This window comes from Archocentrus centrarchus, chromosome 12 (assembly GCF_007364275.1).
Source record: "Archocentrus centrarchus isolate MPI-CPG fArcCen1 chromosome 12, fArcCen1, whole genome shotgun sequence".
Taxonomy (NCBI): domain Eukaryota; kingdom Metazoa; phylum Chordata; class Actinopteri; order Cichliformes; family Cichlidae; genus Archocentrus; species Archocentrus centrarchus.
This window is the reverse complement of record NC_044357.1, coordinates 14,547,270-14,574,940: the sequence shown is the minus strand read 5'-3', so window position 1 is coordinate 14,574,940 and position 27,671 is coordinate 14,547,270. Positions and strand designations below refer to the sequence as shown.

Sequence of the window (27,671 nt, the reverse complement as noted above, 5' to 3'; positions counted from 1 at the left end):
AGGTCTGTGGTGTCAACCGTGCATGGGCGGAGCTGACTTAACCCACCCTTCACGGGATCAGTGCAGAGCGCAGAGTGGATGTTGGGCGATAGCTTCGCTGACAGGACGGATAAGCCGAGCGGTGCGCTCCTCCTGTCACTTGAAATCTATCGAACCGCAGATAGAAGCCGGTGAGTCCGCTCTCCTGGGAGCCGGCAGCGAAGTCGGCACGGCGGCAGAGACTGAAAACTTTACATCCAGGTAAATCATAAATTTTCCTAACGTTTAGCATTTTATCCTCAGCAAGTGTCAGCAAGGAACAAGTGTGCATGGAATGTGAATTACTTATAACAAGTGAGCGTGATAGGATTTAGTTCTGGATGAAGACATATTCCCCTTGTTTGCAACTGACACGCAGGTTGAGATTGTTTTCCGCTGCGTGGGAGGATGATGATGCTCAAGTGTCAGCGGCGTGATGGGGTTTCCTATATCTGTTCCATGCTTATTGGCTTTAAGACTAGTTAGGAAGAGGTGAGGAAGGCCAGTGTCCCTTATAGCCTCAAGCTGATCAACTCAGTACTGGATTACAGATTACAGTTGTCTGCAGCTGACTGACTCTTTCCGCTATTAGCCCCACACAGAAGCTTTATAAGGCCTCACAAGTGTTGGGAATTGCGTATTGATTGCTGGTGTGATATAAAGTCCATATCAGTTTCGTCACTTCTGGCTTTTGGCCTTTTGTCATACATCCTGAAAACACAGAATTAAGGCTTATTGTTGAAAAGCAAGAGTGAGTTATGTCATTTAACAGATATAATAATATCGGTGTTAGATTTGTTTGTAAATGAGCTTGCAAGCTTTACTGACTTTATATTTACATCCTTATTAGTGGCTGGTGCTTTGGTGGCGACTGTTGCTGTGGCACGAGTTTTAATTGACATCAAAATAAGTGATGACTCACCAAAATTAAGCGCCTGCAGAACCTTTTTACTAATGCTGTTTTGTAAGGATACACTCTTCTTATACTTTCCCATTAAGTATTCGTTCTCCCCTTCCACCTTTTTGCAAGTACACACAGTGTAGCTGCTTGGCTAAATTTTTCTATTTTACAAGAACAAACCAGACAAAGGTGTATTGGGATGTCAGTACTCCCACTATCAGAATAATACATGCCCGCAGATAGAATTAAACACTGGTAAAGCCACCTACATCAAATCTAACACATGCCCTTGGTATATGAGGATATATTTCAGATCTCTAAAAATTTTCACCTTTAAAAATATGCAGTTACTGCTTTACCAAATAGATTTGTCACAGAAGCTCACAGAAGACACGTGGAAGGAGTATTTCTTCTCTACCGCAGAGGCTACAGCAGCTCAAAGTTATCCTTCTTATTGTACTAACTCATTGCTTGTCATAGCAAGGCTGGAGATCAATGGGATCCCTGTTGCTGCTGGTAGTGAACAGTGTCGTCTGTTGCCCTTAAACCTGATGCAGTACTTGAGTGACTCAAAAACACAAGAGATCACAGGACATGGGTTGGTCAAGAAAATTCAGAGTGTAAAAATTTCATAAGCATCACCTTCTCACGCAACAATGAAGTAAAAAAATTTTTAAAAAGCTGTTGCTGAAAGAGGCAACCTATGAATGATTTTGTACATCCCGTATAATAACAAATAAAGATGTTCTTCTTCTCTATTTATAATTAAGAGTAAAAAAAAAAAAAGAGAGCAGGATCTCTTTTTACTGAGTCTTTATTGAAATGGTGGCAAATAAACATAAATAATTCTGAACAATGCATTAATGCACCCACAGTCTATATATTAAAAGAGATGAAAATATCCACGGTAATGTCACCCATTGGTTTGAGAAGGCTGTTTTGAAAACTCAAGCTGAGCATTTTGCCATTGCCATCGTGCAATGGCAAAATCGTTTTAATTCTGAATTTCAAGAAGCAGAGGTGTGTCTAATAAATTCATTGGAAAAGCAATGACTGAGGTCACAGAGAAGGGGTTGTTTTTCCATAAACTTCTATATATTGGAACTTCTTTTTGAAACCAGACCATTGCTGCCTACTAGCTATTAGAAAGAATGCAGGTTGAAGGCACTACTGCACTGGCTTCCCTATTCAGACCCATACATAGTATGAAAAAGGTCACTGTGCGATAATGACCTAGCTCTTTACTTATAGACAGGTATAAGGTATGTTTGCATCTTTAACTATGGTCTGAGGCCATGCAATCAGCAAAAAATGCTGCTTAACAGCAACATAAAGACTTTAGCAGTGCAGCTAAGGAGCAAAACATGCCTTGAAAGTAGTAGTTGGTTTGGTCTTAATAGGATCCATTTTTATGCACTATTCCCATTGTCTGGTACAACGGAAACTGAAATATATATACACAGAGAGAGCTGCTTTATTGGGATTTAAGTCAACAACAGAACATCTGATGTGCCCATTGCCGAGCCGTTTGAGAATTTGCGGAGCTTAGCAGAAGTTTCGACAATGACACAACTGGCTGAATCTGGTTTTAATTAAGGTGGCTGGTCATTCTTTGACTTGCTAGGCAGGCATAATGGAAATATGTTGCATTTTGACATAAATAAGTAATGGAAGAAAAGCCAGGACTACAAACTGTGCTTTTCACATCCATCCACATATAAAGAAATTTTTCTTTGATTGCTGGCGGACATCCCAGATTCTCACTGCAGGTAACATATGTCATTTCCTAGTCACCAGTATCCTTTATGCCCATTAGTTGTCTAAGACTGACTTAGCATGGTACCTGCCAACTTCATATCACTAGTAGTTAGTCTTAGAGGGTGTGTAAACCCCCTAAGGTTCAGAGTTTTCACTAGGAGAGAAGTCCTTCAGTACTGTAGCCTTTGTTACTTTGCAAAGCTTTCACAAAAACTAACACATGTAAAAGCAAAAAAGCATTATATGGACTTCGATACATGTAAGAGGTGTTGGAATAACTTTATTCATGTGATAAATAACTTGCAAATATTTGTTCTACTATATTTGTGGGGGGTTTTTTTCTTAATTGCCAGGATTCAAAAGTCAAGCTGTTATTTTAATGTAATTTCACTATAGCCTAGTTATTGTATGATTTGAAACCTGCCAATATAGTCAGTGTTGAACCTTTTCCACAAGTTTCACAATGACAATAAAACCCAGAATCCTCAACAGACCTTTTGCACTGCTGTTTATTTATGGGAAAATATAGACAGAAAACAGCCACGTACTGAACAGCTACCTGTTTAAACACAGGCGTGGGTCATATATTTTGCCCACAGTGCGGCCTAAACTTTGTCCTGAGAGGGCCAATCAAATCAGTCAAAAGCCTCTGAGTTACGAAATTAAGCGTGTCTCTTTCAGATAGTTTAATTGCTGTGAAGATTACTCTGAAACAAGGTTTTCTGCTGCTCTCTACCCTTAATTGTGTCTTGAATACTATTTGAACTACTATTCAAACCAGTTTTTCTCTAGTAGCAGGAACTGTTTTCAGTCTGTTCCAGTCAGAGCAGGAATGCAATCAGAGTGATTTATGTTATCTTTTTATATATTCCTCCACCCAAACTCTGCAGTAAGTCATGGTCATAATTACTGTACAGTTTATTATCTTTTAAAAAGATGCATCATTAACCGCTACTCTGACAAGTAGATCATGACAAATCTGCTGGTTTGTTATATTGATATCTTCTCTATGCTACTGCCCTGAAGTTCATAAGTGTACTAGCAGCTCCATAGAAGTGCACACACCCCCAGAAAGGGAAATTGTTATTTTCTAAATAAGGATACAAGTGAATGCTTAGTAAATCATTGAAGATATGTTGTGCACTTTGTGTGCTTGATCCCTATAACCTTCCAGGAGAGAGAAACAGGTTCCTAGAAACACGTCTCCCACAGCTCAGCTGTGTCGGTCAGCTCTCTTGAGAATACCGTGGCCCTGCATAAAAAAGAAACATTCTTTATTCATCATCTGCGCAAAGGTGAGCTGTTGTGCTGTGGAGCTGTTGTACAACCACGCCAGAGGATGCTTCACCTCTCACATTTTACCACCACATCATTTGACACATCCACCCATCTCGTTTTGACCACTGACGAACAAAAATTATGAATGATTTATATTCAGCAGTCTGAATCTAGTTTCATAATGACCTGGATGACTCATTTTGGATTTTTTTTTTGTTATATGTCATGCTTACTTTACATGTGGGGATAATGCGAAAACTAGCATAACGTTTATCAAGCATTAATTTCGCATTTTTTTTAAAAAAAGGAAAAAATTAAAGCACAACAGCGACTCTAAACGCTTGCTTGTTTTCTTAGAAGTCGACAGTAAATGCAGTTACTTATTTACAGACCACGCACAGCAGAGGTGGCAAAAGTACAGACATTCTGTACTTATGTAGAGGTACAGATACTCCTGTTAGAAAATACTCAGTTAAAAGTACTGATCCAACTTCTTTACTCAAGTAAAAGTGAAAAAGTACAGGCTCTGAAATGTACTCAGAGTAAGAAAGTAAAAGTAGCTCTTGGAGGACGTTTGTAACAGCTATTTTTGCTAGTGCTATATTAACATAATAATAAAATAATACACAATAGACATTATTATTATGCCATTATTATCAGTATTATTATGAGATACAATCTTTATTTCAGTTTAAATTTTAATTTTAATGATTGTACTGGGCTTGAACACAATTATGTAAAACTTTTTTTAAAAGCTTCATTTGCTGTTACCTACATTGTAGAGAGTGACTCTGCCTCATCACCTAAATGGAAAAATTAGTATAATCAGGGGTTAAAGTGGGATTCAGCAGGTGGGGGGACCCTACGATTGGTTGTAGTGGCTCGGCGTCAGGAAAAGAATCACTTCTCACAATAATTTCTATTGTGAGCTCCAGTTGATTTTCTTTGTGTGCAGGCTGTGATCAACTGCTGCTGCTCTGATGTTTACTGCTCTTTGTGGATTTACACAGTTAAATCCAACAAGATGCAGCCCAGTATTTCACGAGCTAAGCTCATTTCCACCGTGTATACAGTATAGAGTTGGTATAAAGGTTGAAATGAGCGAATGACTCTAAGCATCATCAGCTTATATTCAAACTCATCTCTGCTACGCTTGATGTAACCAAACTCTGACCATAAACACCACAGCCATGTGCACCAGTCCAACACAGCGCTTTACTGTAAAATCACCAAAGCTAACCTGTTTATCCTGCACTAAACTGTCTTTTCATGCAACCTTTGGATAACACAGCATTAGTATACCTCAGTTTGTTTTGCAGGATGTATCACAATATGAAAAAAAAAAGATCCAGATCCATACAGATCCAACACCTGATTTTAAAAATGTAAGCTTTAAATTTTCCGTTTAACAGATGTCACTGAGCAGTCCTTTAAATCTAACTTCTCTTCTTCCTCTCCTGTCCTCTTTCTTACATCTTTTGCCATCTCTGAGTGAACTTCTCTCTCTCTCTCTCTTTTCTTTCCCTGGAAATACAGCAGCTGGACCTTCAGCTGGCAGACACACTGTGACAAACTGCACACAAACAGTTTGTGAGTTTACTGATATTTGTTGAGCTGTTAGAAATGTTGCATTTGAAATTACTTGCCACAAGTTACTCCCTTTATTTTCACTTCTCTTCTGTAGCCCTACACTCTTAAAACAGATGTGTGAAAAACAACACATGATGTGTTGAATTTTAACTCGTGCGGAATCAGCTCAGGGACAACACGTGTCATTTGTGACACAACTAATGTGTCTGTCATTTTAACACAACTATTGTGTCACTCAAATCAACACAAATGTGTGTCAAAATGTGTTATTTTGACACATATATGTATAAATGTGTTTTCATAGATCAAATAAAGGTCAAATAAAAATTGACATTTCCATTTGAGGACATTAGAAATACTTTTATTACAATTAAGTACACTACAACAACAAAGTTGGGACAGCTCATGTTACATTTTGTAACTTTTGTAATATTCAGTGAACATGTATAAAAACATGGCAATAAAATTCATAAAAGAAATAAAAAGAATTTCTGCCGCTTCCAACAATAAACAGTTTTTCCAATTGCAATCAAATGGCAACATGTATTTACAATCCAGTACAGTCATCAACCAAGGTACAAGATTTTGTATCTTGGGGACACATACAACTCTCTGGTGCCAAAACTCCTCGTAACATCTAAGGGATGCAAATCAGAAACATCTGCAAGTGTGATCAACTCATATTCACTTGTTTTTTGTACTGCATAAGCATAAAAATGATCATCAAAGTACAGTACATTTAGTATTTGAACAAACATGAGAATTCAATTCAATTCAATTCAATTCAATTTTATTTATATAGCGCCAAATCACAACAAACTGTCGCCTCAAGGCGCTTTGTATTGTGGGTAAAGACCCTACAATAATACAGAGAAACCCCAACAGTCAAAACGACCCCCTATGAGCAAGCACTTGGCGACAGTGGAAAGGAAAAACTCCCTTTTAACAGGAAGAAACCTCCAGCAGAACCAGGCTCAGGGAGGGGCAGTCATCTGCCGCGACCGGTTGGGCTGAGGGGAGAGAAAGACATGCTGTGGAAGAGAGCCAGAGATTAATATCAATTAATGATTAAATGCAGAGTGGAGTATAAACAAAGTAAATAAGGTGAATGAGAAACAGTGCATTATGTGAACCCCCCAGCAGACTAGGCCTATAGCAGCATAACTAAGGGATGGTTCAGGGTCACCTGATCCAGCCCTAACTATAAGCTTTATCATAAAGGAAAGTTTTAAGCCTAATCTTAAAAATAGAGAGGGTGTCTGTCTCCCGAATCCAAGCTGGAAGCTGGTTCCACAGAAGAGGCGCCTGAAAGCTGAAGGCTCTGCCTCCCATTCTACTCTTAAGTATCCTAGGAACCACAAGTAAGCCAGCAGTCTGAGAGCGAAGTGCTCTATTGGGGTGATATGGTACTATGAGGTCTTTGAGATAAGATGGTGCCTGATTATTCAAGACCTTGTATGTGAGGAGAAGAATTTTAAATTCTATTCTAGATTTAACAGGGAGCCAATGAAGAGAAGCCAATATGGGAGAAATATGCTCTCTCTTTCTAGTCCCTGTCAGTACTCTAGCTGCAGCATTTTGGATCAGCTGAAGGCTTTTCAGGGAGCTTTTAGGACAGCCTGATAATAATGAATTACAATAGTCCACCCTAGAAGTAATAAATGCATGAATTAGCTTTTCAGCATCACTCTGAGAAAGGATGTTTCTAATTTTAGAAATTTGCGCAAATGCAAAAAAGCGGTCCTGCATATTTGTTTAATGGAATGGAGTCATTATGCACCAGAATATGAACAACTTCACCAAATAAAGGCTCCTCTCTGTGATCTGTTCTCAAGGGCAGTATGGAACCAGCTGTGTAGACTTGGCTATACACATCAACACTCGGAGACAGATAGATTGCAGTGGTTAAAGAAATGTCCGTTTCTAGAGCTAACCTCAAGTGGCTCAACAAGACATCTGTTTTTTTCAGTGACCCCACAGTCACTAGATAGGCGTTGGTCACACTGATTTTCTTGGAGATGATAGAGCTATGCTTATAATTAGGGATGGCACGATACCACTTTTTTATGTCCGATACAGATACCGATATTTTACCGATATTTATATCAGTATCGGCCGATACTGATATAAATCCGATATTTAAAATTGATCAAGGCATTTAAAAACATAAAAAAAAAGAAGTCAACAGTCTCTCACACAACAAAATCAAAGTCTTTTAGTTGTCCCACATACAAGACTAAGGACCAGGGCGGGCAGAGCTTTTTAGGCAGTGGCACCAAAGCTCTGGAACTGTTTAGTTGAAAACTTTTCTGTTTAACCAGGCTTTCTGGTTTCTGACTTTATTTTTATTCTTTTTCTTTTAATATGGTAATGTTATGTTTTTAACATAGTGTTTTCTGGGGGTGGGGGGGGGGGGGGGTGATATTGTGTTTTAATTATTGTACAGTGCTTTTCTGTCTGTGAAAAACGCTATATAAATATTCTTTACTTACTTAAAACAATAACTATCACCTGAATCCTGTTGCTTCTGTGTGAGAAGCATGTTGCAAATTTCATTAGGGCTGCAACTATCGATTATTTTAGCAATTGTGTGTTCTATTTATATTGATTACCCACTGGATAAGAAATACTTTTTTTCATATTAACAGTTCATCTGCATATTTTAACTTCCGTACTGCAGTTTTTCCCTGTGTGAAACAAACAGGGTGGATTTCTTCGCTTACTGATCAGGTGGTTGATGAAGGACCTCCAGCTGTTTCCCAGTAAAGGTTTAATGGAGGTTACAGGGACGAAAAGGCTTCTTTTGGACACTAGAAAAACATTTCCTTCTGCTCCATCAGAGCTCACCGTCTCTTTCCGCTTGTGCAGCCAGACTGCACGTAAATCAGCTGACTGCTGCTGTTGCGTCATCAGTGTTCACGTGAAAAACTAGGGGCTGCGTGAGCGCAATCTTGTAATGCTTTATATTTACAAGCATTCTCGTTACGTTTCTACTGCAGGTCTATATTTAGTCACAAATCAGGGATTAAAGTATCAAAAATATTTTGACGGTGAAGGGGTTCTTCCGGTACCGGACAGTCACCAGTGCTAATAGCTTCGCTCGCTAGCAGTATGTCCAGGAGCTGAAGTAGAGAAAAAAAATAACAGCTGATTCTCAGCACCGCGAGCACAACACACAAACAAGGCAGAGAGCGGTGGAGGCGGAAAAACATGTCAGCGATGATCGCTCAGTGTCAAAGGGAATCCGTCGCAGCGACAGAGCATCTGAGGGGGTTGTTTTCTAACTCCTGATCCCCCACTCCATTCCACTAGGTGGTGGTAATGCAGCTCTAAGCTGGTTTGGTCAACCGCAAACCCACAAGAAGAAGAAGACGACTGAGCCCTGTAATGCAGCTAATGTGAGTGAAACGTTATTTAATGTATCGGATTACATTTTTTAAATTTCTTTCCGATATCCGATCCAGTAATTTAGGCCAGTATTGGACCGATACCGATACTGAATATCGGATCGGCGCATCCCTACTTATAATGATACATTTGTTGTACCTGGTGTTTAAAAGCCAATGTCTTTGAAACATTTTTGAAGTTACACATAACATGTGCAAGTCTTTTGAATGGATTGTGCTTTGCTTCAAATCGCATGCACCAAAGTTTAGACAGAGGTCCAAAACGAACCATTATTCTTGGATAATGTATCATGAAATGATGTTTCGGTGTGAGATTTCTCTCATACAGCTGCTTGAAAAGAGTATGATGCTCTATTATCAATTGTTTTAGAAACACAGCAAGCCCTTTGGTAACAACTGCTGCAGATGTCATTTAATAAAACTAGTAGTTTCCAGTGTTGACTCTTTCTATTTACAAGATCGCCAAGTAAAAAAGGCAAGGATTGTAAAAGGCAACACATTTGGGAAGTTGTCTGTTTTACAGGATTCTCACCAGCTTTCAAGTTCAATATGACACTTATTTTTGACATTTCCACTTCCATAGGGAAAACCTGAAATTCTGTCATTCAGTTCTTCCAATGTAATCAACTTTTCCACATAAATGAAATGTTGCAGCATTAGTTTAACCTCTAGTGGAGCTACACCTTCAAGAATATCATGCATGACATCAACACTTGAGTTCTCTGTGACATGGAAATAATGTAGCTTATTCAACCAAGAGTCTTCTTTGACACCTGTCTTGCTTGGCTCATTTAATCCAACATGGTGCTGGTAATTTTTTTTTGTACGCAGCTCCACTTCATCTTCATCATATATTACCTGTGCATCTGCTTTGTCAATCATGCAAAAGTGACAAAATTTATTTGCAGAAAAACTTTCCAGATAACCACCAAGCATATGCAGTGCAAGGTTATCTGCTGTTAATAAGCAGACTGTACCATACAGGTGATGGTTTTGACCTTTTAATTTTAATGTCATACCAACATCTTCAAGAAGTTTTAGGTCCTCCACAAGTGGCTGCAAAATCTTCTCAAATCCATATACCTCTCTGTCAATTGAGTTGAACAGAAGACATAGATGAATATTGGCAAGTGATGAATTGCAGCTGGTTGGCAAATTCCTTATGGTAAAATACATAGCTCCTAGCTTATGTATTTTTGTTTTTGAACCCAAGGGGTTTGTTGTTTCCAGGTCATCAAAGTACAGTTGTATCTGCAAAGCATTGGGGGACTTTTGAAACAATGGATGTGTAGAGAAATGTGACCCATCACAATAGTCATGCAATTTATGTCCTTGGACAACTGTCTTGACCACATATAATTTTTGTATTCTGTCCATCTGATAAGCACTGTATTTCACGGAGGTGCCATATGAGGTTTTTCAGCTCTTTGAAACCAGTCCCTCTGTACATTTTACTTGCAAGCTTTAAATTGTGCAATCAGTTCTAGCAGTTTTGCCTTTCTTTGTGTGGAGAATGGTAGATCGTAGATGTACTCAAAGAATGTAAAGACAGGGCAGAGTTGTGGTGGATAAGACAAGTTACAGACCCAGTAGAGTTTGAAAAGCTTGTCCACAGCACACGTGAGACCATCATCTAGAGGGATGGTGACTTTGTCATTCTTGGCAACGATGACCTACTGCTTCAATGACCGCAGGTCACCGATGCAGATCAGCTGGGGCTGATGATTCGTTGATGGAGCAGAGGAATCACTGCACAGCGATGCTACTCTTGTTCCAGGCTTAGAGACAAAAGATCACAAATAAAACAAATTTGTTAGTGAAATGATCAGCGTCTCTGACAAATTTTATATTTGGCAGAACTTCTACCAAGGTAAAAACATACCGGCACAAAATCCAGAAAGTACGTTATTGTGGTCTTGGCGCTACAATGACTGGCACCAACAGGGCGCAATAGGTGTGTTAACAACACAAGCATTGTGTAACAAGCCTCATCTGAAACAGGAAAAAAAAAAGCCACACTCAAATGTGTACTTTATGCTGTGGGCCACTGTAAATACACATCATCCACCTTTTTATATAATAAGCAATATACCCTACTGTCAGTGGCTGGCATTATACATAAAAAGACTTGGCATTTCAAAAAAAATCCCTTTTAAGAAATACAGGTAACTTTTTTGTTTGTTTTTTTTCCAACAAAATTAGTATTGTAAACTTTTCTCCTTTTAAAATATTATGACCTGAATTTAACAATTTTATATTTTAAAGATATTATTTTAAAAACTTCCCAAATTCCTGGTCTCACATAAATACCTTCGGTCATGTCTTCAATCCCTTTCAAAAGAGTGCGCAGCCTTGGTTCCATAGCAGCTACAGCTTTGAGTTTTGGCATGATGTAGGCCTCCCATCTATGAAGGAATAGGTCTGCCTTTTCCACCAGTGAGCCTTCCAAAGTCTGAGTCCAGCTGAAACAAGGAAAAACAAAATAAGGTTTTGGAAAACTAAAAGTAGAACATTGTTGGTTCAGTAATAAACTGAAAGGATGAAAACAAGCAAACCTACCAGACTCGGCATGTCCAGAAACCGTGGATATTCACTTAATATTTCTGCGAGCGTGGGTGATTCTCTCATAATCCAGGCTCTGCTCTGGGTGAATGTTTTCTCCATGCCTGACTTAATTGCTGACAGGTTTTCTGAAGAGGGCAGCAACCTTTTGATCAAGGTGACCCACTCATTTGTGGTGTTGTCATTTTCAGTCTCAGTAGCACTGAATGTCTGTGCTTCCCCTCGGACGCTGTCACTTTCTGTTTCCTGTAGCGCCTTTCTTCTTGTTGCAGATTCCGTCGAAGGTTGCGCAGTTTAGTCTCTAGTAACCCACTGTGAGATGCTGGATCATAGAAATGCTCCTAGTGAAGAAAAAAAATTTAAATGAAATATACAAGGAAAGACAACTAAATCTGTTATTTTTGGGCCCCAAAATAAAAATGATATGTTGTTTCACTTGTTCACTTACAAATCCCTCCCCTTGTCCAGCCACCTGGACACTCAGAGATGGGAAGGTGGCAATGATGCTCTTTGCTAAGGCCAGCTTGTCTTCATTAAGGGGATAACTGGAGGAAAAAAGACCACTTATTCTCAGTCATTTACTCAATTTACTCATACGACAGAATATCATATTTTTCCGCATCAGTTCATAAAGAGATTTGTAAAGTAAAAAAAACTATTCCAAAGTGACAACAAAGAACAATACTTTCAAACCACACTTCTCAACTAGATCTCCTACACATGTCTTCACAAGAAGCTTTCTTAACTGCACTGACAGGAAACCTGTGGTTTCGTACTCCTGAAGAATCTGTGGAGCTTTCTTCATGAGTAATGACTGTAAGGGCTGACTGTCCTCTCCCCTATTAGTATGGGGCTGTGGAGGATAAATAATAGTTATTGCTGCAGTACGTTTAATGTCATCACAATAATCTTGAATCTAAGAACTATAAAGAAAAACTGAATAAAGTTGGTGATTTAATTAGTAAACTTTTCAACCAGTAAAGTTACAAATAAATTCACTCTGTAAACAAGCTGAAACATTAAATGCTGATTTTAAATTAACATGAGAACAATATAAAAATTAAATTTATTTTTCCAACTCAAACAGTGCCTGGTTTTGATTAATCTCCTCAAGAGAAGCTTCCACCAGGGGCCCTCTAGTTGACAGGAACATATGGAATCTGTCAAAGTCCTTAATTTCCACATTTGTGTCGACATCAGTGTATTCCAAGAAGTCAGAGTTATACTTTAATATCCTGTCCAAAACACAGCCAGATTGCTGGGCAAGAGTTTGTTCAATAAGATTCTTGGTACTTGAAACATGAAGAATTTTTTTAGAAGTCTCTTTTTCATTTTGAAAAGTTGTGACAAGGACCTTGGGCAGATTCCAGATTGTCAAATGAAAACTGAAAAAGGGAATACACAAAATAATAAAATTAGAACATTTTAATCTAGATTATAGACTTGCAAAAAAATACTTAAGTTTGTTGGCTTTTTATTTCAACACCATTATGGTCATAAATTGCACACCAGACAAACTAAATTTGTTGAATTGCAGCCAAAATAATGTTACGCAGAAAAGTTTTTTTCCTGATCTCTAGCTCGATTGTTATTCATCAGCAAATAATTCCATGCATGTTAATAATGTGTGTTATCACTAATAAATAAATATAAATACTTTTTGTTTTTTTTAAGATGTAAGTCTAAGAAACTAGTAAATCTCACAGCCTGTTATCTTGGGTGTTGAAAAGAATGTGCTATTGTTTGTAGCATAAAAAGCTTATTTATTTGTGTTGTGTCTGCCTTTGTACCTGCTGAATACTGCATGCCAATGAGATATTAAGTCCACAACACACTTGCAAATGTTACTCACAGCATTAGGAGGGATGGTATACTTAGGAATATTTAGGAGCATGGCATATTTGAGAAAACTTAAATTCTGCTACATGTTGCACATTTATTCGTACTCCAGTGTTTGCTTATACAAAATCAATATTTCTTCAACAAAAATTTTTAAAACAGACCTACTTTTGTACATGAAATTTTACCATTTAAAAACACAACCACCTCCAGGATGGAGTAAAATAAAAGTAATCCAATTTCTTAGCCTTCTGTGACCATTAGTACACTGTACTCTACAAAACTGAGCAACAAACCAAATTCCTAAATGTCAGATTTTTGAAATTTACTACACCTTTTGGCTGAGACACCACACGTTACTAATTCTACTTTTTAGTCAAACAGGACATGTTTCTTAAATTTACTACCGTTAAGTCAGGATGAAAACGGTATCAAAGGACAAGCGTTGCGGTTTCTCCATGGTATCACAGCAAACTTAGCACAAGGCTGACATTTTGCAATTACTTCTACATTTTTTTTTGGGGGGGGGGGGGGGGGGGGGGGGGGGGGGGGGGGGGGGTTGCCTGATGAGTTTTACCATAGTTTAGCATAAGTGTGCTCCCTAACAGCCCATATTATTTCTTCAATGAGGTCAGATAATCACGAGGAAATATTACCGGGGTTTGACTTTGCCACAACACAGCAGAAATGACAGGAAAACTGGATACTACTGTAGTGGATGCACATGAAAGGAGTCCTACTGCTTGACCATTCCACAACCCATCGACCAAAAACTTTGTTCCAGATCGCCCACTTTAACCCCTTAGTACAGAGCTATAAATGATGCATAAGTTACATGGTATTGCCTCTTTAAAGTCTTTGTATATGAAAAGCCCAGGGGATGAATAAGCAAAAACAATGGTCTCTTACGTGTTACTGTTCCCTCCATTTAGGCTCTGATTGGTTTGATGTTTGAATAAAAACTTCCCTCAGATGTGTTAAACCTAAAGTAATGAGCCTGTTTTGAAAATGGAAGGTCTAGAAAGTACAGATATTTGTGTAAAAATGTAGTGAGTAAAAGTAAAAAGTTGTCAAAAAAAATAAATACTCAAGTAAAGTACAGATATCTGAAAATGAGTGTATCACTCTGAAGACATGCAACATTTTGTAACGTCGCCCTACATGTTGGCGGCTTGAATATTGTTTTGTGTATATTTTTAATGGCAACATATGATACAGAAGACACCCCAAAACTGACATTCATCATCAGGCAAGAAGCTCAAAAGTACTACAGCAAACTGTGATGTCCGTAAATGTGGTGGTGCAAATCTGAGTTTATTTTAAAACACACTGATATTCCATACAGTCAGGATTATTCAGGAATATTCAGTGAAGCGCTTCACTCTGTTGGCCAGCCCTTTTCCAGCTTAGCAGCTTATTCAGTTTGGGCTACTGGTTATGTAAGAAGGCTATATGCAGCAGGAGGCTAATCCAGTGCCTTGATCTTAATGCCAATTATCAGCTCATGGTGATGTCAGTAAAATGAAAGCACAATAAAAATGCAAAAAAAAATTTAAAGGTTAATAAAAAAAAACAATTTGGTAACAGTTTCTTGCTGAAATTAAGGGAGTGTAATAGTGTAGCTTTAAAACAAGTTACTTGTACTCCAAAAACGTCAAACCTTATATATTTTAATCATCATGAAGAACGTGATAATTTAAGTAAATTTAAGAGCACTCCCACACCTCACAACTCAGCACGTTATTAATGTACAATTAACTTCATGTGAAATTCATAACACGCTGTTGAAATACTTGAGGATTTTTTTTTTTTTTAAATAGGCAGTCTGTGCCAAGACTTGTCTACTGCTGTGTTTCACCGTGGGTGTTTATGTTTCTTAGAAAATACCACATACATGTCTAGATTTTATTGAAGGGCTCTCATGTTTCCACCCACTCTCACTGTCAGAGCATACTGAGGTACTTCACGTCATGTCATTACATGTTGTGGTGATGACAAACATGCTGTGCACACTAGACACTTGTGAATATAGCACCTTTCAATGAATTACTTTAGCCGCTTTGTAAGGGAATGGTTAGTTTACAGGCTCGATTCAAACATATAATCACAGAACAATCTGGCTTTAAAAGCACGTGACTTTCTAAAAGCACTTAACATTATGTTTTATGGTGGCAGAACAAGGATAATGGTTCAAGGCCCTGTTCTTAAGCAAATTTGTCATTTTTTAATCTCTCTTTTTTTTTTTTTATTCTGAGGGCTTTGTGTTTACTCCAGCTAAAGTGTGAAGATGCTCCTCTTTATATTTTAGCTTTTTCTTGGTTGTTCTACAGGAAACAAAACAAAAACAAAAAAAAAATCCCGTATTTGGTATGTCAAATCCTGGCTTAACAGCAACAATTCATCTTCAATAATGCAAGAAAAAGTAGGCAGCATGTCAGGTAACGTGAGGAAAGTGTTTTTTTCTCTTACTCATCACTCATGGAACATCAGCTCTCCCATCTATTTAACCTCTAACTAATACCACCTCTAGCGCCTATCATCCAATTGCTTTAGAACTAAAGAGTCGTGCAGAGTAATAACTAATTCAACATCTGCACATGGCGAGGCAAATGCAGATGCAGATCAAGTCATGAGAAGGGGAGTCGAGCCAGTCTCCAGCAAGGCAAATCAGCCTTCTGCCGCGTGTTGTCAGGGCAAAAGCCTGACCAGAGGTTATGCAATCAGTTACGCTGCATGTGCCAGCTGGTAGAAGTAGTCAGAGACAGGGTGGATGTTTTTTTTTAATCCTTAGTGAAACAGCACGTTATTCTCTAGAAGGTGTTTTGTCTTTCATCACTTTTTGCTCTTCAGTTTATTCAGATTCTTTTTTTTTTTTAAATCATGTCTGAATAAGGTATATGTGCATAGTAGTTGCACTGATTGAGGACAAAAGTGTTCTCAGTATAAAAACAGATTTAAATATCCAACATTTAATTTGTTTGATTTTGCTACTAAGCTCTTCACCCTTGCTTAAAATCCTTTCACGTTGCCTGTTTCTAATTATATCAGGCCGTGAACTAATTTTAGCACTACGTGCAACACTTAGCTGTCAAACAGGTAGTGTCACAATAAGAAAATACGCGTGCTGCATATTGCAGTTTTTGTTTGTCATTCAAGTATGTTGTAACTCAATACAAGATGTGCAATCAGTGTTGTGGGTCAACTGATTTTGTCCAGACCACAGTTCCTTCATCTTCACCTTTCTTTCTTTCTTTTTCAGTCCAACAAGGTTTTATGGTGCAACGATGAAGAAAGTTGGAGAAGTTCTCCCGCTGTTGCTGCTACTAGCCTTTGTGCCACATACAGATGGAACACGTAAGTGTTTGGCTTGAAATACAGTCTTAGTATCTTCTTATGTTTCTGACAGTGTGGTAAGATATTCGAGAGGTGTGATCTACCTGGTTAACACACGAGCCAGATCTGCATAATTAATAAGTAGCAAACAACAACGAGTTTCATCTGTGGATATTTCTGTGTTTTATATTGCTTTCAACTCACATTAGAGTGTTATTTCTTTAATGTTGTAATGCTTTTAATTTTTAAGCTAATGCACTCTTTTTTAGGATTAATTGGCAAATGCTTTTGTTTCCTTGTTTACATGTAATATCTGTCTTTAGGTCATAGCTTGCCTGGCAAACCCACACAGATCAGATGCCGTTCTCCTGAAAAAGAGACCTTCACGTGCCGGTGGGAGCCAGGTTCTGATGGGGGATTGCCAACAACTTACTCTCTGTACTATCGAAAAGAAGGGTGAGAAACACTTGCAAACACCTAATCTTGTTATAATTTAGTTCTATATTATCTGATAGGAGCACACGGTGAATAATAGTTATTTTTGAAGTTCATTTATATGAACCCACATCATAATATTAGTATTCTCAGGGCCCTTTACATAATATATTATAAAGGGAAGCGTTAACACTTGGCAATTGTAAAATCTCTCTTCCATATTGGTGAAAGAAGAGTACCATCAATACAGCTGGTGCAATAGGATGTTCTTCTGGATGGGTTATTAAATAGCAGCATAACGATGTAACAGGATAAAGACTGCCAAGTGCTAAGAGGTGCCCATGGACATGGATTTTAAAATTGTTCAAGGTTGATAAAGACAGGCATACAGAAAAAGAGTGGAAGGGCGCGATTATTTTATAACTGCAAAGCAAAAACACAGCCTTGCTGGTGAAGACAGTGTAACATGTGTAATCCATATCGTTAATCCAGGCAGGCAGTGGTCATGCACAAATAGTCCAGGAAAAGTCCAAAAGGTGTCACGAGGAATACTATCAAGACTGGACAACACTGGTACACTTGACTATGACAGCAAAATAATCTAGTATGTGTACACTGAGAAGACTGGTTGGGAACAGGTGCTCCCACGTAAAAGAAGTGATGAGGGCAGGGCAGACTATTACGAGGAGGGAAAGAAAGAAGGAAGTAAAATTGATGGGAATACAAGAGCCAAAGATAGCAAAATAAAACATAAAATAACGGGAAGATCTGCAGATAGGGAGAAAGGCAATGAGCAAAATCTGGCAGAGAGAAGGTGACTGCAGTAGCTCAGAGAGAATTGTCTTTGATTGCTTACTTGGGAGCAGTAAAAGGTGGGCTGAGAGAGGAGTTGTTGGCAGGCAGGCTGGAATCTGAGGGAGGTTGAGAAGATTCGGAGGAGAGTGAGCAGGCAGGGGAGTTTCAGGTAAGTCCGTGTTTCCACAGCAAGACACAGAATTAGAGTTGGCATGCCATGATTGTCCGACGGTGGCCCTTGGACTCCAAAATGGTTGACAGGTGAGTGTCTAGGTGAGTAATGCAGGAACTCTGGGTAGGCAACTGGGAACCAGACATCACTAAGCAGAACGAATTGAATGTTTGTTCGCAAATGTCCAATTTACCACCATAGTGGTAGTGGAGGAGCGATCTGATTGAAAGTCATAGTCACAGTCGATCCCACAGCACAGCATTGATGACACAAATGAACTGCAGTTGTGTGACAGCAAAAATACAACTCTGCCCATGGTCAGCCACCTGTGAGCAAGGGCTCCAGCTTAAGTGAGACACCTGGAAGGTTGGGTATATCTTCATGGAGGCAGACGGTTTAAAATACACAGCCGATGGACTGAATTCTTTCTATTTCCAAAGGATCCCGGGACTTGGGAGCCAACTTCTTTGACACACCTCTCAGAGGAATGTCTCTAGAGGCAACGTTGACGTTGGTTCCCGTCAATGGTTTGGAGCAGTGTTGCCTTGATCTTCCTCTGCCTATGTGTTGTCTGCATCTGCGAAGGTGTTGCTGCATGGAGGGCAACACTACTTCATCTTTCTGGTTAGAAAACAGTGGAGCTTGATAACCTAAATATGCTTCAAAAAGGGGAAAAAAAAACACTTTCAGAACATGGTCTCTATATGGGACCATAGTTGGTTGGGAGTGGGTAGTGGTTGTAGGTTGCCTGCAGGTGGTTGAGTGCCACTCTGGCTTCTAGTACATGCCAAGACATACTTATGGGTGTCTTTTTCCAAGGAGGGCCACCAGAAGGGATCGGGATCTGGTTCTTTTACTGTAGTTGTACTTGATAGATCTGACTTTCTATCTCCCAGGTGACAGGTAAGTCTTGTCTTTTTCTCTAAGAAGAAAAAACTGCACCCACTGGAGAGGGGAACAGCTGAATGATGCAAGCGTCAAAGGAGTCCTTGATGTTCTTCTTCATGGCAAGCCGTTCAGGACCAGATTGATTGTACAGATGACTGGAGGGAGGAGGTGCCCCCTGGAAGAGGTCAATGGCACAGTTGTAAGACCAGTGAATACAGCACCCAGCATTGAATTGTGGAACAAGAGACAGATCACGTGACGTTAGTTCAGGGTTTTTCTTTCTCAAATGTGTGGGTGGAATTGCAGACTGTAATTTTTCTGAGGAACAGTATAAGCTCCAACTCTCAATATGGCTTTCTTAGTATTTTATGTCTCAAACCAAGTATATCCGTGAATTATGGGAGAACTGGGAGAGTGAAACACAAAAAACATACTTATGATGATTACCTGAGAAAATTTGTTGAGTGGAATCAGTTGGTGTGTGATGGTGGTGAGGGATTGACCATTCAGATCACATACAGCCATAGGTGTGTGAAATGGGTGAATTGTGATTCCCAATCTTGGACTAACTGATGATCCATAAAGTTTTGTTCATCACCAGAGTGCAGCAGAACATGGAGCGAGGGTTTTCCTTCCTGTGCCCACACACTTTTGGGCAGCATTGAATTGTGGCGACACCAGGCATGTAACAACAAAGCAACCAGGTTGTCCACCATATACACAGAACCTAGGCTCAATTCCTTGCTGCCATTTCTCAGGTGGTATCTTGATTTGCTCATTAAGGTAATTACAGAATACGCCTCTTAGGGCTTTTTCTCCCATTCAGTCTCAGCCACCATTACCCCAAACTCAGTAGAAGACTCCGCTACAGACTTATTACCTTGACATAGGTTGAATAAATGTCGAGCCGCTTCCTCCTCATGGGGAGGGTGGTCAAAGACTAACTTGGAATCCTTAATGAATTGTGTATAGGAGACAGACTCTAGAGGGTTTGAAAGTAAATATGCTTCTGCTCGCTTGGCTTAACAGTGCTTGGAATAATCATTAGAAAAGGCCTGTGGAGAGCATTTAAACAGTAATGAGCATTGAAGGGAAAATCCACCACAACAACCCAGCTCTCCACCAAATGGTTCAGGTGAAGGTGGAGCTGGATTAAGAGCGTATATGGCTGTGAGCTGGCAACTGGATTGGGAGGGGGCACCCTGACCTGAACCGGGGCTTACGACGGGAGAAGGTGACAATTTGGAGTGAATTATTTACAGTGCATTACCCATCTGTTCTGCCTGCAGATGTGTTTCATGTAGCTGCTAAACTATAGATGTCATAGCCCTCTCAGGTTCATCTAACACGGCTCCCTGACACGTAATGGCAGCTCATGCAGCTGCTGGGTCAGATTGTTCTGCCATGGTTTTACTGTGGCTGGACCGACAGAGCAGGCTCAGACAACTGACTTGATGTTTAAAATGTGTATTTACAAAGTGCACAAAATCAGTAACTGGCTGATGAACTGCTGTGTGGGAGCTGAACTCTGTGGTGGCGTTCTGGAAAGGCCTGTGGAGAGGGAGAAAGGAAATTAGAAAAGTCCAGCAGAGAGAAGGTGACTGCAATAGCTCAGGGAGAATTTTCTTTGAGTACTGACATGGGAGCAGTGAAAGGTGGGCCAAGAGAGGGGCTGATGGCAGGCAGGCTGGAATCTGAGGGACACTGAGGAGATTCAGTGGAGAGTGGGCAGGCAGAGGAGTTTCAGGTAAGTCCTTGTTTCCACAGCAAGTCACGGAGTAAGAGTTGGCATGATTGTGATGGCTCTTGAACTCCAAAAAGCTTGACAGGTGAGTGTCTTTGCAAACAAGTTATGAACTCCTGGCAGGCAACCAAGAAGCAGACAAAAAACAGGACTCACTAAGCGGAACCTTTGCAAACAACCATCAAACATGGGACCCTAATTTAACACCATAACGGAGAAGCGATCTGGCAGAGAGTCACAGCAGCAGCCGGTCCTTAAATACACAGCATTAATGACACAAATGAGCTGCAGGTGTGTGACAACAAGTCTGGAAAAATACATCTCTACCCAGGAGTAATCCGCCCACAACTCCACCTGAAAGCCAGGAGGAAAAGAAAACAGAGAACAACACTAGCCTTCCTCAAACTTAACATACAGAGGAGGGCAAGGTTAGTGTTCCTCATATCTATTTGCCAAAGTTCTGATTAGTGTTGCATAAAGACCACAGGGTGACAGAAATCTAGGCTGTTGCTGCTCCCAGCCAAAAACTAGTCCACCCCTTAAAATATAGTACTTTTAGCAGGCTTTGTCTTTTGAGGCTCTATTCCAACTATTCCAGTTTTCATTGGTGGATTATTCACCTTCTATTATAGTGGTAAAACACATAAACTAACTTGTGTATTTCCACAGTATTTTCTAATTGAACTCAGATAACTTCAGACATTTGGTGACGAGTATGAAAGTGATGAGGATTATCAGAGGACAGCAGAGAAGATATGGCAGCGGGATGAACCGGGATAATGTGCAAACATTGTTTGAGGTTTAAGTTTGAAGCTTTCCAGATCTTAAATGATTTGAGTGTCTGTGGGCTCACATACATTTTGAGCCACATGAAGTCCTGAAATAGTGAACATGTTTCACAAGCCTGAATATGCCTTTCAATGTGGCTAATTAATAAAACCCAAATCTGTAATTTTGTTCTTACATATATTTCTGAAAGTCTCGTGACAATATGATGGCTGTGTGGGAAATTTCATGAGGAAAATAAAAATTATTTTTTCACCTGTTAGATTTGTGCCACAAAATTGGATGCAAATATACATCCAAGACTCAGCTAGTTCCTCTGCTGTGATGAAACTCCATCCCTTTGTGATTTTGGTAGGAGAAACGTACATTGCTTCTCCTTTCAGTTCAGCAACTTTTTGCCTTGGTCCCCTGTCAATGGCTTCATATCTCTGGTGGTATTAGGACTGAAAAAAAAAACAAAAAAATACAGACTGGCTCTTTATGTTTGGTAAAGAAGCTCTCAGTCCCTCCGCTTCTCTTCAGATTGTGCCCCTTTATCATTAACCTTCCCTTTTTTTTCTGCCATACATAGTATAAGCTTGCAGGTGCAGCAGAGGTGCACCTGTTTGATTTTTTTGTGGCGTGACACATATGTATCCAAAGGTTTCTTTGAGAAACTTAAATTTAATCATCATTATTTGCATTAAATGATCTTTCATTTATAATGTGCTTCCTAAAACATTTTATGGCATAGCTTTATTATGACAGGTTTTCTAGGTACTAGTTTTGCTGTGGTTTAATGACAACCTGCTGAAATAGCTATTATACATGCTTCTTTCAGTCCTTAAAAGAAAAAAATTCAAAGTAAAAAAATTATTCTAATGCTGCATAATAACTGTGTTTTTTTTGGTTTTTTTTGTTGCCTTTCATTCTGCTTTCAGTTGCATTCAAACCATGGTATGTTATGTAGCAGCAGAACAAGTGCATTTTTATTAAAGGTTTATGCAAGCGCTGCTCACCACAGAGATGACATGAGTCAGTTTCTCGACTTTGTGTGAAATCAAAGTAATCAAACTTCTTTGTTTTATTTTATTTTATTATTTTTTGTCCTGCAGCTCATATGTGTTTGTCGTAGGCAGCTTCACCAGCATTCAGAGGCTCACGCTCTCTTTCCTCGACCTGAACAGGTCCCCCGGCCGGTCATCTCTAGCTACTGCCCCGTGTTCTATATGTGAACACTCCCAGTTGTGTTCATTAAAACACCCAGGTCTATTGGGGAATGAACCTGTAGTTGTGGCCAAGAGTTCAAATAGAAAACAGCATCAAAGTTATTTTAATTGTCTCCTTTTATTAAAAACAATGTTCTAACAGACTAACAGCAAAAACATGGCTTCCACTCATTTTGCAGTCACACTTTCTCCCCATTGGTCTCATCTTGTCCCTCTCACACATATATACATACAGTGCACACTGTTCTTGTAATGTGGCAGTGCAGTACAATGTAAACGCACACCTGTGATTACATGCTGCTCCTCTGTCTCTATTGCAGTTCGGACGTAGTGCACGAGTGTCCCGACTACCGCACAGCTGGGCAGAACTCCTGCTTCTTTAACAAGAACAACACCGTTATCTGGGTCAACTACAACATCACCGTGGTGGCCACCAACGCGCTGGGCAAGACCTTCTCTGACCCTGTGGATATAGACGTGGTCTACATCGGTGAGGGGACTGCACGGGGGCAGGGGAGTGGGAGTGAGGGTGGGGGAGTTTTCATAATTCCACAAGGATTAAACAAAACAAAAAACAAAACGTGTATTATGACGCACACTCCACAGCTGCTCAACGTTACAGTGTGGCTCTTAGAGTGCAGTCACCCTCCCGTTTGATGTAACTGCTCACTAAAGGTCACCTTTTAGGGCATTAATGTCCACAGTGAAACTTCCTTTGCAGCAATTAAAGGGCTAGCTGATGCAAAATCTACTAAAAATATTTTTAGCATTCATTTGACATAAATATCAAATTTACACTAAATTAAACCCGATTAGTGAAATTGTTCTGAATTCGTAACAAGCATTTGTTTTACCTCCTTACCTGCTTCTAGTGTGTTTTTGGTAGAGGCCACTTGCACGCATGTGTGTCTATGGTGGTTTGCTGCAATGGAAAATCTCCACTGTTTTCTCCTACTTGACTGACTATTTCAAAACTGTCCAGCTATTTTAGGCAATCGTTTACACCCTTTCCAAAGAAATATTACAGGAAGCAAGGAATTCGTTTAGCAGCCTTGAGGCTGCTAAACTGGAAGTGTGTTGATTTGTTCTGGCCCAATGTGGTTATCTGTTTCTTTGTGTTAGCTCACTACTGTTTGTTATGTACCTCCATGATGATAGCAAAAACCCCAGACAGTGACATTTATCTGTATATGTCATGATACACACGTCAACAAATGTTCTGAAGGTCATTCCTGCAATGTCGATGCTTGTCCACTGGGAGTGTCCTTTCGTTTGCTGTGTAAGCTGATATTTCATGCTGCAGGGGTTTCACCACCTGCCTTTCAGAGTCACAGTTGATGTCTCTTGTTTTTCTCATTGGTACAATCTTCATTCATTGTTAGATTTTCTATTACACTGTCTGTCATTCATTCACATTTTCTCTCTTCTGCTCCAGTCATGCCTCATCCTCCAGAGAAGCTAGAAGTGACAGTAATGAAGGATCAAGGCTGGCCTTTCCTTCGAGTGTCTTGGGATCCACCTCCTAAGGCTGACACCCGCTCCGGTTGGATCACTCTAATCTATGAGCTCCGTGTTAAGCTGGAGGGGGAAACCAAATGGGAGGTACATAAAACTGCTTGTGTGGTTGAAATATTTGCCTTTCAAATTTGCTATCTTGGCTCTGGCCTTATGCTGGAGAACTAGCTGATGTGTCACTGAGAGGACAATTCAGTACTTATAACATTTAAAATCTGCATATTGGCAGCCCGAACGACTGACTGAATTATGTATGTCAACTCTGTGTGTTTCCAGCATCACCTTGCCGGCCAGCAGAAGATGTTTAACATTTTCAGCCTGCGCTCAGGTGGTACATACCTTATTCAGGTGCGCTGTAAGCCCGATCATGGCTTTTGGAGCGAATGGAGTTCCACTTCCTACATCAAAGTTCCCGAGTGTAAGACATTCACCAGCTTTTTTCTGCACTAACAACATATTATATACTGTATGAGTTCATAATTTTGAAACATACATTAAACCGCTTTCTTGCTGAGAGCTTTTGATACTGTTCTCATGGTACCAATAGCAGTCATTTAGCTTAGCTTAGCTTAGTTTGAAGATTGGAAGTCAAGGTGTTGTGATTTTACTGCATTTATTTTTAATGTAATTTCTTTAACACAGGGGTGGGATATTAATTTTCCCAATGGGCCACATGAGAAACTGGGACTGTAGTGGAGGGCTGCACCAATAAGTCGAACTTAATTCTGCTCAATATTAATTTTATCCCTTTCTTACCACAACATTCTCAGTTTGTCATGTGGCCCCTTGAGAAAAATAATTGCCTACCCTGCTTTAGCATGATGTAATGATAATAACCACAGGATAAAGTACTACATACTCAGATGTTCTGCCGAAGCACCCACTCATTGTTATGTTGTGTCTTTCAGATCTCCATCGGGAAAAGTCTGTGTGGATCCTCATTTCAGTCTTTTCTGCCTTCATTTTACTCATCCTCACATGCCTGATACACATGAATAGCCGCAGGTATTCTTCTTCACCACTTTGCTTTGTTAAAATGCTGGTGATTATTTATTTAATTGTAATAGTTATATACAACACAATTAAAAATGTAGTAATAATTTAACATCCTCCCTCACTTGTAAGGTTTTTATGTATCAGGACAAAACAACATTAAAAACCGTGCAATGCTCAGAGAAACTGCAAAAACCCAATAGCTACGCGTATCTCAGACTGTACAGGCCTCAGTTAGCGTGTTAAATGTTAATGTTCATGACAGTAGAGAACAGAAAAATCTACAACAGAATGGCTGTAAAAGAAAAGAGTCAAAGTGTTGCAATGGCCCAGTCACAGTCCAGACGTCAACCTGATTGAAATGCTTTTTGGGGGGGGCCTTAAGAGAGCTGTGCATAAACAGATGCCTGCAAACCTCAATGACCTAAACAACGCTGTAAAGAATAGTGGGCCAGAATTCCCCCACAATGATGTGAGACTGATAAAGTCATAGAAAAAAACTAATTCTGTTTTTTCTACAAACAGGGTGTAGTTTTTCACACTCTGCTTCTGGATTTTGACTTAATTATTGTTAAATAAATAATTAAAATAAAGTGTAATATATCTTTTGTTTTTGTCCATTTCAGGTTGTATTTGCTTAGTTTTAAGATCTACTAAGGACTACATAATTTATTTTATTATGTCCTGAAATGTAAAACCTTAGAACTGAGCTTAGTAAAGAGGGTGTACTTTCTTTCTGTGACTGTACTCTGTCATATGTTACAGTGGCCCAAAGCAGTCTTCACACTTACCTTAAGATCAAATAGTTAATTATTAATAGAATATTATAATTAGTTAACTATCAAATTATTTTAAATTATTACATATAAATTTCCATTTGTACGAAAAACAATCTGACATGTTAAAGAGCAGAACTCATTATTGCATGTGATAATGTGATGACCACTCTGGGCTTTGATAGTATACAGCAAGTAAAATAGTGACTTTAGTTATCATATCTATGCTATTCAACTGCTGCTCACGAACCCTGACATGGATGCTTTGTGTGTGTGTGTGTGTGTGTGTGTGTGTGTGTGTGTGTGTGTGTGTGTGTGTGTGTGTGTGTGTGTGTGTGTGTGTGTGTGTGTGTGTGTGTGTGTGTGTGTAAAGTCTGAAGCATTGCATGCTGCCGCCCGTCCCTGGTCCTAAAATCAAAGGCTTTGACAAGCAGCTTCTCAAGGTAAAGCAGTAACATCATGAACACTGCCTTCATGTATATTTATTCAGAAGAACACTTCTGTTTGTATAGTGCTTTCTCTTTGTGTTGAATCATTTTCCTGTTTGTGTGTAGAGTGGCTTCAGCGCACTGGTGGTATCTGACTTCCCCCCAACCACATCTAATTATGAGGACCTGCTGGTAGCATACTTAGAAGTGTACATCCCAGAACAGCAGGAACCGATGGTCGACAAAAGCACGGATCTACATGATGGTTGCCTGAAATCCACGGGCCACACATCTGACAGTGACTCTGGACGGGGCAGCTGTGATAGTGACACTCTGCTGATGGATAAGTGTGAAGTGGCAAAAGAGGAAGAGCAGCAACTAGATCAGGAGGGAAGTCAAACTGGGACAGAGGCACAAGGGCACCAAGAACCCTGGGAAAAGGAAGCGATGACATGTGCTCGCAAAGATATCGTTAGCCCTGATGCATCAAGTGGGAAGGCTGAGACCTGGCCTTCTGTGTTTTCTCCAGTGCTCCCATACAGCCCAGGCCCACGGGGTCCCCAGAGCTCACTTGAGATGGCCAAACAGCACTGCCTTTCTGACAACCAGTTTCCTCCAGGCCCCTTATGCATGGGTCAAAGCACCAAAGAGGCTCTCCAATCAAACTACTGGGAGGTCTGCTTTAACAATGAGCAACCTCATGCCCAGACAGAGGCCCAACAGCAACTCCAGGCCCACAGAGATCTCAACGTCTCAGTTAATGATAAAAAAACACCTGCTGGTCTACTATTGCCCACCCGATCAACTGATTATGTTGAGGTCCAAAGGGTGAACAAGGAGAATCTGGTGCTTCTCCATCCCATTCCTTCAGATCATGGCCATGAAAGTAGCTGCCCCCCGACAGGCCAGGGGACCGATTACAGCAAAGTGAAGAGGGTGGACAATGGCAATGTGCTGCTGCTCCAGAGAGACGTGGTGGAAGAGGAGAGCACGGAGACAAATGCAGCAACCGAGAGCTGCTACACATCTTACATCACTACTGCCACTCAGAAGCCAACAACCTGCAGTCAGGCTGCCCTGCCGGTCCAGGATGAAAGGGTTCTGACAGTGAGTGGGTATGTTGACACTGCCACCATGTTCTCCCTGCACACCTGCTAGATGTGCCAGCCCAAGTGGCAGTAGTAGAACATTGCGAGATGTATATTTTAAGCAGGGACTGAAAGACTCAAAAAAAAAAAAAAAAAA

General features: G+C 39.9%; 1 protein-coding gene across 1 annotated transcript; it reads left to right on the top strand.

Annotated features, from left to right (window-relative positions):
* prlra (prolactin receptor a) lies at positions 1-27,671 on the top strand. The gene is made up of 9 exons (XM_030742811.1): positions 1-240; positions 16,613-16,707; positions 17,010-17,142; positions 23,035-23,204; positions 24,150-24,316; positions 24,506-24,647; positions 25,138-25,234; positions 26,372-26,441; positions 26,553-27,671. Exons 1-9 carry the CDS (start codon positions 23-25, stop codon positions 27,582-27,584), a joined length of 2,124 nt encoding a protein of 707 aa, XP_030598671.1. The 5' UTR covers positions 1-22; the 3' UTR covers positions 27,585-27,671.

Excerpts from the sequence above, each read along its gene's own strand:
- prlra (XM_030742811.1), top strand. The coding sequence starts at position 23 with ATGGGCGGAGCTGACTTAACCCACCCTTCACGGGATCAGTGCAGAGCG. Across the intron at positions 241-16,612 it reads ACTGAAAACTTTACATCCAG|TCCAACAAGGTTTTATGGTG; the intron begins GTAAATCATAAA and ends TTTCTTTTTCAG. Across the intron at positions 26,442-26,552 it reads TTGACAAGCAGCTTCTCAAG|AGTGGCTTCAGCGCACTGGT; the intron begins GTAAAGCAGTAA and ends GTTTGTGTGTAG.